At 42.3% G+C, this 11,481-nt stretch overlaps 1 protein-coding gene across 1 annotated transcript in view; it reads right to left on the reverse strand.

The window, feature by feature from the left end:
• TMEM163 (transmembrane protein 163) overlaps positions 1 to 10,554 on the reverse strand; it is a 100,109-nt gene extending 89,555 nt beyond the window's left edge. Inside the window, exons 1-2 of the mRNA XM_075512579.1 lie at positions 10,401 to 10,554; positions 5,071 to 5,190 (exon numbers count right to left, since the gene is read on the reverse strand). Coding sequence (XP_075368694.1) covers positions 5,071 to 5,190; positions 10,401 to 10,554 — 274 coding nt within the window. The remainder of the gene's footprint in view (positions 1 to 5,070; positions 5,191 to 10,400) is intronic.
• Between the last annotated feature and the right edge of the window lie 927 nt (positions 10,555 to 11,481).

Below are 11,481 nucleotides of genomic sequence, written 5' to 3' on the forward strand. Positions count from 1 at the left end.
AGATTTTATGGCTCAAATTAGTCATTCCAATGAAGAAAGTGGACCTGGATCCATACTTTCTAAGGTTTGCTGGCATTTGAATCTGTCTGTTAGAGAGTCTGAACTGGGATGAAGCTTTAATTTGAAAGCAACCTCTACCCTGAAATTTCTAAGCATATGGACCATGCATTTCAAAATGCCTCTCTAATCTCAGTATGTGGAAGCTCACTTTAATAAAATATTTTTCTGTAATTCATTTGAAACATCATTTTGAAACACAAATTATTTTGTATCCAAAATCAGAATGTCAGTTTCTTTGCATTCACTTGTAATATCTTATCCATGGGCCAATAGCTGATCCTATAAAATACTCCCACTTATAGAACTGTATCTACCAAGTTTCCATCTGAAATACTATGCTGATTAACAGAATTCACCTTCTCAAAATAACAGCGCATATTTACCACAACAGACTAAACACTTACCAGGATAGGACCTCAGATCATGGACCTATTAGTTGCACTCAAGTTTTCAGTTATTTCTATAAAGCTAAACCCTGAAATATGTCTCTGGTGATGTCAAAGGAGTGATCTCTAAAGTAACCATGAGGACAGATTTCACAACCTGCCTGCTATTTCCCCAGCATTTTGCAAATAGCCCAGCTTCAACTCTTCCCTGCATTAGCATGCAGGGCCTATTGAGGCGTGCTCTGACCACACTGGGACAGGCTGTCTGCAAGTTCCATCTCAACGGCTGTCTCATGAAAGCCCTTTACAAAGCTTACATTTACAAAGGCATACATTCTAAATCTTTACTCAATCTCTGACTACAAAGAGAGCTTTTAGTGCAGAATTTGGTCTATACATTGTTTTGATATATTGATATGACTACTCCATTCACTGTGAAACAATTTTAGCTAATCAAATCAGGGAGATGAATGAACAGGCTACTTTCTGTGAATCACAAGTCTACTGGACAAGAAATACCAGATAGAATGAAAGTTTGTCTTCTGCTTTGACAATATTATCAGAGATTAGCTGCTTGAGCAGAAATTAAACTACAACAGCAAAAGCTGTATTTGTGTATTTTTCAAAATTATGTTTGAGTAACATAAATGTCAAGAAACTAAGAATAATAGGTTTCAAAAGACCAAAGTTCCATTCCACCTGTAATAGTCCCTCGTCTTCTATTATGATTCTGAAACTAGGCTCAGTATGAACCTACAATACTGCAGCTACAGAAAGAAGTTACAGTTGTTATTATAAAATGATTTAGCCTGCAGCCTTATACTACACATATATATGTTGCAAAAAGAGATGTTCATATTATGTTATCATTCCTTTCTTATATTATTGTACAACAGAAACAATTATATTAAAATTATTATTCCAGTACTTACTTGGGGTGCTAAGGAATAAATTAGTGTTCATTTTAGCAATTGTTATCATGCACAGTCTCAGTTTATGACTATATATTTATAAAAATGTAAATCCACTCTTGATGAAAATTCTACAAGCATGCATATTTCAGGCAGCACTGAAATGAAAACTGAAATGAACTTATTCATCAGGCATCGCTCAGTATCTGACCATAAAAGTATTGCACAAAACCACAAATGTCAGAATATGCATAACTGATTCTAAGCAAATCTAACTTTCAGCCACTAAAGGCAATACCATAGGACTCCACTGACCTCAAGGATCTTACAAATTTAAGTCTACAAAGATTTTTCTGAAGCCTTGTGCAACTATATGCTGGAGAGCAACACCTTCAACAGCACTCAATGCCAATGAGACTACAGTGATTACCACACAGTGCAGGAGCTGTATTTAGAGACAGCAGCTGAAGCTTCCAAATGGTCTTTTACAAGGACAGCATTTCTGTAGTAAAATTAAGTATATTAAGTACCTGATAGTAAGAGATCTGTTCTTTCAGCTGAAGAAAAAAGCTGATTTTATGGTCTGTGCAAGTCCTACTTCTCAATATTAGTGAATGAAAGATGACAATTTCGTTTTCCCTTAAGCAGCCATTCTGCTCCATATCCTAGCCTAGTTTAGATTTCCAAACCTAAAGAGACCAAACACATTTTGATGCATACATCAGCATTTCACCTGCGTTCCAAGTATTTCAGGCCACAAAACAGCCCAGCCCAGAGAGAATACATACCATACACCTGTTATGTAGCAAATATATGACATGTATATAGGTATATCATAATTTGAATTTATACACCTTTATAATACACTATACACAGGTTCTTTTTAATAGTAAGTCTAATACACAGAGTTCAGATCAATGGATCTCACACCTCATGTGCCATAGATCATTACCTAATAAGGAAACCACTTTATGTATTCAGATCAACATAAGATTTATCAATCTCTTTCAATATTGCCAAGTGAAAGAAGATCAGAGTTCAGCTGGGGCATCATCATAATCCCACCAAAAGAAAACATATCATTCCACTCAGGATAATCCATTCCAACTTACTTTAATGCTAGAAAAATACAGCTTTGGAAGCAACTCGACTAGTCTTGAAAGGAAGGATGGCAATCAAGCTGCAGCACTCAAGGGAGCGGGCAGACCATGAAAAAGGAAAGGAAGTCTAGCTACAAACACTTGATTGGAAAAGGAGACTCCTGAATCACTTACCCACTCTCCACACAGATCATGCACACAGGCATCACTCTCCTTAGTATTTTTCTTACCCTCCATGTCCTCCATTTCTTCAACTACAGTTACCAAGTAATGTCAGTTCCCTGGCCTAGTATCTTTACTATATCATGTTGCGCTGCAAAAGCAGCACCATAAGATACGCTTGCAAGAAAGTATTTTGAAGCCTATAAGATAAAACAGAAATTTACAGAAAGAAGGTAAAGGAGAATCAGAAAGAGTAGCAAGAATACAGTCAGCGTAGCCTGACAATTAGCACAGCAGGTCCCCATTTTTCACTGAAATGGAATATCAGGGCTGTATTGCTAACACTTTACCATTACAGACAAGAAGTAAAATGGAAACAGGATGCTTTAAATAGCAGGTGTTTGCAAAGAACTGGCAGTGTCAGACACCCCAAAGTGACAACTAGTCATTTACATCAAACAGGGAGCAAACTCTGGTCACCTGGCATGTCTCCCAATTCATGGATTGGCTAGAGGAACCTGCTAAAAGGACAGTACAAAGAAAGAGAGCAGCCAATGTGAGGCGATAAACTGAGCAGAACTGCTGAGATTGCATGGGGGAGCAAAGCGATTCTAGAAGAATCACTGTATTTTCCTCAAAGATTAAAAAGTTTTAATACTAAGCATAACAAAAGCCCTGGCAATGCTTTTGTGGCATGTACATTAACTGTCAACTGTCTATTAAGAGATTCCATATGGATTTAATACGTATCTGTTCCTCTTTTATTCTTCATAAATTTAGCCTCTTCAAACCACAAGGAAAGATACATTCCCAAAACATATAATTAGGCTACTACTAACAGCTGATTTCAGTAGTTCAATGCCTATCCACTCCAGCTGAGTATGCAGTCACAGTATATCCAGGCAAGGACTACCTTCTCTGCTGGTTTTTTTGGTAGGGTTTCTAAACACTACCAGAGTGCCACAAATAAGGAAAACAGAAAACAAAAGCTTTCAGATAGCCTAACTAATCTTACAAAATGTTTTAAAAGACCCTTTTAAAAGAAATGGAGTGTTTTAGTTATCCATATTATACTTATGTCTTGCAACTGACAAATTAAAACATAAAATAAAATTAAGCCATTTCTCAATATTCCCTGAAATTTATTGTTAATAGGTAACAAAGTTATTTTGTAACACAGTATTTACTTTTATATTGCTTCAGTAGCAAAGACAGACTATTGCATTTTCATGAAGCAGAAAAAAATGGAAACTCAGATGTCCAGCTTTCTTGTTAACATTCAAATTCTTTACAGTGTTAGGTTCTGCTTTTAAGTGTTCCTTCTCTTCTCTATTCTTTTTGAATCAAGTTAGTGTACCTGTGTTTCTATATAAATTGATCCAAGTAATATATGTTGAGTTTTCAGAGACCATTTGGTCAGATTCTAATAATCTCTCCTGGGAGCTGACACCAACTTCCAGCAGCAGGTCATACACTGCAGATTAGAATAATAAAACACATGCTGCTGCAGCTTCAAAAAAAACCCCAAAATAATGCAAGTCTGTCTTTATCAAGCTGAAGAATGATGTTTTGAGACATCTTAGATGTCTTGTCTCCTAGACAGAGCTTTTGTTTTGTTTATATAAACACGTAAATACAGTAACTTCTGGTTTTGCCTTCTTTTAAACAGAGAATGTGCTCTTGCAAAGATTTTGTTCCATTGCAAAGACTTTTTTTTGTTCTTACAGTAATGCAGTGTTACTTAACTGACCAAGATAGAAAGCTGGTATTTTACAAATTTGCATTGAATGAAAATATATCTTTATTTACACAATGTAGCACTTTTTCCTGTTTTGAAATAAAAGAAATATATTTAATTTTTTCCAATAAAAGTGGTTTGTCATTTTTTGGTTTTGGGGTTTTTTTTAATTCTTTGTGTAAAGGTAAACTACACAAATGTCTTGAAACTCAAAAACATTGGCTTAAAAAGAAACTGGTATTTCTCCTCCAGATTAGCATTGTGTTAGGGTATCTGTCAGTGTAATACAGAAAAATTATATGTTTCTCCCTTATAATTCACTATTCTTTATTATAGCATTCCCACTACAAATCCCAGGTGGATTAAGACTTGTCATATTTGACCTCTTTGGTTAAAGGCAATCCACTGCATAATGATTTTTACACTATTCTGTAAAACGAACAGTTCTACATGCATAAATGCTAGCAGGAATCAACATCTTCTGTTTCTTTCTGTGACCTTCAACAACCCTATCCTCTGCAGAAAAAAACAACAGTTTTACTAATTTATAAGCACCATGCAGACACAGGCAGTCTAGAGAGAAACCTCTTTAACAGTTGCGAAGAAAAAACATGAGAAAGCTTCTACAAAGAGAGAAATTCTGAGAGCCCAAAAGAAAAAAAAAAAAAAAAAAAGGAAGAGGTGTGAAGATTTAAAATATTCCCAATACTCACTGAAAGCAGCCACTGCAAGAGCCAGTGTGACAATAATGGAGACCCAGGAAACCCACAATGCCTTCTTTCTGTAGCTTTGAGCTTCATGAGGTTTTAGCCTTGTACTGCTTTCTAGTAAACCTGATAAGCAATAAGCAAAGAGGGTATGAACAATACATTGCTCCTTTTAAAAACACAGCTGTGTTAGTTCAGACCTAGATCACATATTTACATTCTATATTACATAGAATCAATACAGAATCAAATCCTGCTCAAATTATTAAGGTTAAGTAAATGAAGCCACCAGAAACATATGAGTAAGCAAGGAGAGCACATACAAGTTGTTTTGATTTCACATAGAAAGACCCACACGTCAGTCACTTAAAAAGAGCATTTACGGAAATTCACATCACTTACGTTTTCCACTGGTACACCTACGCAAGAAAGGGCTCAGTCCTATACTCACTCAGATCAAAACTCATTTCAGCACCTCAGGATCCTGAACATAATTAACATAGGAGAAAAACTCGTGTTCACCATCCTCTGCGAAATAACCTACCGATGCACAGGAATATACTGCAGATATTGAGCATCAAAGTGGAAGCAGGCATACTTTAGAATCAAAGCTATCACAGTTGAAAAAAACCTCTTGAAGCATAATGTCCTTCATGTGAGGTAAGAATACATCGCCTTCTAGAACTAACTAAGAACCAATTCTGTCCTTACTGCAATCAGCACAGAAGTCTGTTTAGCACAAGGGAATGGGATTGCTTTCTCTCTTTTTGATGCTTTCAATTTATGGAAGTCTTTTGTCCACTCAAATCACAGAGAAGAATTCAGGTTAAAAATAAATAAGAACATTCTTTGGTTTTCATTCTCTCAGACTGAGCCTTAAGACACTTTTAAAATGCATTCAGAGTTTACCATATTTGCCTTCTGTTTATCCCACCCAGATTCTTTTGTGCTTAATATATTCATCTAATTTGGAACATACATTCTTTTTCACCAGCAAGTTCCAGCTCAAATCTGTTTAACTGGAGAGAACACCCAATGGCTTTTAACTTTCTTAATGAATTATTCCAGAAAATGGGGGAGGTTCCTCTTAGATGATGATCACTTTTCAGAGGGACTTGCCTGCACTGAGTGCATTGAACTGAGGCACTGGTTTAATAGCACAACCTTTCAGTAGCTGGTCTAACGTCTTAGACAAAGAGTTGAGAACAGGGACTCTGACAGACTCAGCAGCAGATTAAAACATAACAGCTGAAGCTGTTATTATCCTCACCTTACCCAGTTTTCTCTCCGATGGCTATTGCCACTTTCAAGGCAGGGACACCTGATCTGGTTATCAGTGTACTCCTGAATCCACCCCATGTTTAACCAAGTTTATTAACATTAACAGATATTAATTTCAACTGACTGTAATATACTGGCTGAAAACTGCAATGGTTTTGGAATCAATTAGAAGTGAATCAGACATCTCTGCCTTAGGGGCAGCAATGTGCCAGCAGAGCTGCAGGCACCCAGGGGTGGTAACAATTCCAGCCACCAGATTTTATTCTGCCACTTGAAGTCTGTCGAAATTACTGGTTCTAATCCTAGCATAATTAGCGGGATTCACACTGTCTTGGAAAAACTCTTCATGCTTTTTTCACCTCAATTAAAATAAAGCAGAGAGAGTTTCTTTATGGTAGTTCAGAAAGCCACTGAGAGAATTTCATGCTTGTACTGTGTTTTTAGAAAATTTAAAGTATTACCTCACTTTTGTGCTACACGCTCCCCTCTTTATGAACGGAAAAGAATTTGCAAACTTGCATGCATGAGAATTACTAGGCCCTTATATTGAAATTATGTCTGTTTCTTATTATGTGCTTTCTCTGTCTGTTTAATACATGAAAACTACCAGATGACAACTCTGAAAGGTTTGAGTCTTTTACTGATAGTACTGCACAGCTATTTCTCACATAGCCTGCTTTCATTTGTGTGAAGAATTTCCCCCCCGCCCCAACGTTTGGCCTATCTTCTGCCACTATATGTAACGATACACAGTTTAACTGCTGTCTGATATGAGGTAATTTAGCAACATACCTTGAAATATAGGAGAGTTTTCTACTAATATAACCATAGAGAAAACACATCTTCTCACGTTTTGTGTGTTCGCCCCTCCTGCCCCCTCCCCAAACCAAGGATTTTAAATTACGGCCCAAATCTTGTTGGAATGTAAAGCAAAGTAAGTTTTCTTAGCCAGTTTTGAGTATTAATATTTCAAACCTCAAATAAACACAGATCAGAATGACAGACATCCTCACCTGTTTCTTTCTTTAAAAACATCCTATAATTCATGGCTACAGCTCACTATTACTCGGGAAGTCCAACATACACAGCTGATACTTACAAATCAAATAATATCCTAATTAAATTGAGAAATGAATAATAAGCCCCACAACTAGTGTAGCACTGCTGATTACTATTCACATGTCAAGCACATGTCCAGTATGACAGAGACTGCAATCCTTATAAAACTGAACCACTTCTGCTGTGTGTGTGTCTTTCTCTCTCTCTCTCAAAATGGCTGGCATATTCTAGCTGTCAGAGATGTGATCCCTTCCTTCCTAAAATAATTCAAATAAATTTTCTGTATTTACAATTTTGATCCCTGAGAAAGATCATAGTATTCTTATGAGTGTCCTAGGGGACGGCACACAAAAATACAAACTCATTCACATGACTACCAAGCCTACAGCATGAAAATTATTTAGAAGCAACAACAGCTCATTAATTTACGCACAACAACACAATTCACAAGGTAAACCTCCATATTTTTTCCACTGACCATAAGAAAACAAGTTTTAAGCATCCACAGGAGGCTGAAAGATAATCTTTCAGTATGACCTGCATTGCTACAAAAATAAAAAGCTAGTATCTACTGATTAAATTCCTCCACCCTGAAATTAACATACTGAATAATTTTATTATCATTAATTCATTTAACACATAGATATCCTTAAGGTAAAGAAAAGATGATAAGATGGTTAAATCCACTAGATTTTTACTTTATCTTTCAGTACCTTCATATATTAACAGATTTTCTTCCCATAAAAAAATCAGAAGGAGAAAAAACCTGCCTAACAGTTGCAGAACACAAGCTTGGCATATTTGTGAAGTGATTCTAGGATATTCTTTACCATATGCTGACTTACCAGAAGTACTTTTCTATTTGGCTAAGGGATCATTTTAAAATGTCAAGTTAGAATTTGTGGAAGAGATAAGGCTAATAGAAAAATTGTTCACCTAAGATGTTAATTTAAGGACCCCAACCACAAAATTATCACTTATTTTGGATCCGGCTCTTAAAGAGCAAATATCTTGTTCCAAAATTTAGGGTTAGTTATTTTTAGCAAACATGGAAGCATCATCTCTATAACTGGATCTGCTATGATTCATTGGAAAGGATCATAAGAAAAAGTACAATCTAAAAGGACAGACTGTAACAATTTCAACAGGGACAACCTGCAAAAAGCATACCAGATTTTCCTCTACAATGACTGGAAATTATCCTGGTAGATGGAATCGGTGACTATAGGAAGGGCTAAAAGAAAGCTACTGCAAGGGCCATAGAAAGAGCATGAAGGCAGATAAGGAAATAAAATCAGCAGCTTTAGTCTCATCTCCCTCCTAGAAAGAGATAAGGTTAGGTACAACAGACTCTCTCTCTTTTTGGAATTACCCTTAATACCAAAAGGGCCACCTTTCATCTTTAGCTCTGTCATACTGGGCACAAATTAAAAATTTCTGTAATCAAACTTCCATGTTTGAACCATAATCAAAACTCCTGATTCCTGTTATTTAAAACAGAACTGAAGCCTCAAATTGCCCTCAGTCACAATGTCTGTCCTCTGTCATTGGCGGTGACAGTGTACCCCTGGGTACCCCTGGAAAAAGGGCTGTCCCCAGCCCTGACATGACTGAAACCTGTCAGGGAAGATGGTGACTGCTCTTCCCCCTTACTTCTCTACTTCGTGCCTAGGATTTGTGAGCAGGCACAGGCGTTTGGAAAGCTGGGAAAAGAACGGGAGATACAGGGGTTACGTGTAGGACGGGATGAAGACTGAGAACACAAAAGGGACTCTGGGATGCTGAAAGCAAAAAGAAAAAGGAAGAAAAGGCAACAGAGAGGCTAAGGAAAGCCTATACATGAAATAAAAAATGGAGACAAATTGTGTGCAAGAGGAGCGTGCAGGCGTTGTGGAGGACAGGGCAATGGGGAGGGTTAAAATGGCAGCTGCCTTTCTGGGCAGCAGGTAAGCGAGTGCCTCACACACCGTTAACAGATGTCCGAAATAGGTGTGCTTCACATGAAAGAGTAACACGGTTTGGAAGCAGGCAGCTTTCCATCCCTGGTCAGATATTCAGGCAAATAATCAAAAAAAGAGTTATGTGGAAGTGCATTATACGGTAGGGGAAGGGAGACAAGCAGTAAGCGCCCTGACTTCGCGGCCCAGCCTAGGCTGTAGCAGACCACCACAGAAACGCCCGTTGTGCCCCTGCTCGGAAGGCGGCTGCCGACAGGTAACCTTAGCGGCCTTCCTCTCTTCAGCGGCGAGAAAACCTCCGGCACTGCCTGGCACTGCCTGCCCCTCCCGGGAGCCCCCTGGGCCCCCGCCGCCACCTGCGCCCCTCGGCCCGGCCCCTTCCCTTCGCCTGTGGAGCGGGAGCGGCGCCGTGTGCCGCCACCCGCTCCCCCGCCAGGCAAGCAAGTTTTCGGGCGAGGTGGGAACAGCCACGAATAGAGTTTATAAAAATATTTCAAAGCTGTCGCGGGGTGCTCGCACGAGAACTAAAAAGGGGAAAAGCTTGGAGGGCGGCGCGGGGGGGAGGATGTTAAGCGAGTGCCAGTGGCGGGCTGAGGGGAGGCGGTCGGGGGCGCTGAGACGGCGGCTAGGGCCGGGGCAGGGGGCCTGCAGGCCCTCATACCGCGGGAGGCCGGGGCTGCGGCGAGGCACGGGGGGTGAGGGAAGAGGAAAGGGGTCCGGAGGAGACCGGGGCGCTGAGAAGCACAGCGGGCGGCTACGAGCGCAGAGCGGCTAGTGGGGGCAGTTAGGAGGGCAGGAGCCGGTGTGGGGCTGCTAGGGCTGAAGAAGAGGGGGCGGGAAGGGCTGCTGTGGAGGAATGAGGAGGAGGGTGTGAGTCCGGAAGAGCGAGGTGTGAAGGTGCTGCACGGAGGGTGTAGGAAAAGCTGTCAGGGGTGGGCGTTAGGCATCTCGGGACGGAAGGGAGGTGATGGGGCATGCCACAGAGGAGGACAGCGTGCAGGAAGGCGGGTGCGGGGTGAGGGACGGGCGGGTGCTCACCTCTGTCCTCCAGCCCCTCGCTGAACTGCCCGCTCTCCCCGATCCGCAGCTGCTCCTGCTGCTGCTCCCGGGGGGGCACCGGCGGGCTGGCCCCAGGAGGCTGCACGATGGCTGGGTCCGGAGTGGTGTCCAGGGGGGCAGCGGACGGCTCCATTTCTTGCAGGGCGGCGGGAAGCGGCTGGCGACTGTGGCAGCGAAGCGAGGAGCGAGCGGAGCGTCCAGCCCGGGTGCGAGCCCGGGGAGAGGAGGAGACTCCGGCTCAGAGCATCAGGGAGACGGGGACAGGCAGCAAACAAACTCCTCCGGCTGCTCCCCGCGGCCGCCTCATCACTAACCTCGCCGGCGGCGGAGGGGGGGGGGGGGGGGGCAGGTGGGAGAGCGGTGCCGCCTCCCCGCGCTGCCCTTCCCCTCCCCGCCCCAGGCAGCACCTCCGGCGGCGGGAGCGGCGCTCGCCTCCGCAGCGGGGCGGGGGCGGCTGCCGGGGCCGGGCGGCAGCTCGCCCCCGTGCGGAGCGGCGTGTGAGGGGACTGTGGGGACAGGAGGGGCGGCGGGAAGGGCTTTGGTGAGTCGCCCTCAGGGGTTCCTCACCCTCGAGAGCTCGCAGGCACCTGCGAAGGGTGCGGCAGGACCTTGGGCTTAAGGTACGTCCCCGGGGCCGGCCGAGGCTCTGCCTTTCTCCTCCTCCCATACCGACTCTCTCTGGGGGAAGAGTTGTCCAGTGACTGTCTAAACCCGGAGCCCTTGCCCACCAGGGCTCACGCTGCTCCCGAGGGCTGTGGGCGCTGGCCCTGTGGAACAAGGCCCCGTCCGCCTCGCCTCCCCTCACGCAGGTAAAGACCCAGCGCTCCCCTTTGCTGGGGGATTTGCTCATTCTCCATCCGCCGTAGCCCTTTTTCAGGATTAGAGCCAAATCACCACACATACGCACCTCTCAGACCCCCCACTGCTGACGTTTAGTTATACTGACGGTTTTACCAATATTGGCCTAAAAACTGGCTTAGAACATACAGCAGTCTCATGCTGAAGCGTGGAATTAGAGCTGGAGACTTGCTGGCATTCAGGGCCATTCTTGGTTCGCTCA

Source organism: Mycteria americana, chromosome 9, assembly GCF_035582795.1.
Source record: "Mycteria americana isolate JAX WOST 10 ecotype Jacksonville Zoo and Gardens chromosome 9, USCA_MyAme_1.0, whole genome shotgun sequence".
In the NCBI taxonomy this organism is placed as follows: domain Eukaryota; kingdom Metazoa; phylum Chordata; class Aves; order Ciconiiformes; family Ciconiidae; genus Mycteria; species Mycteria americana.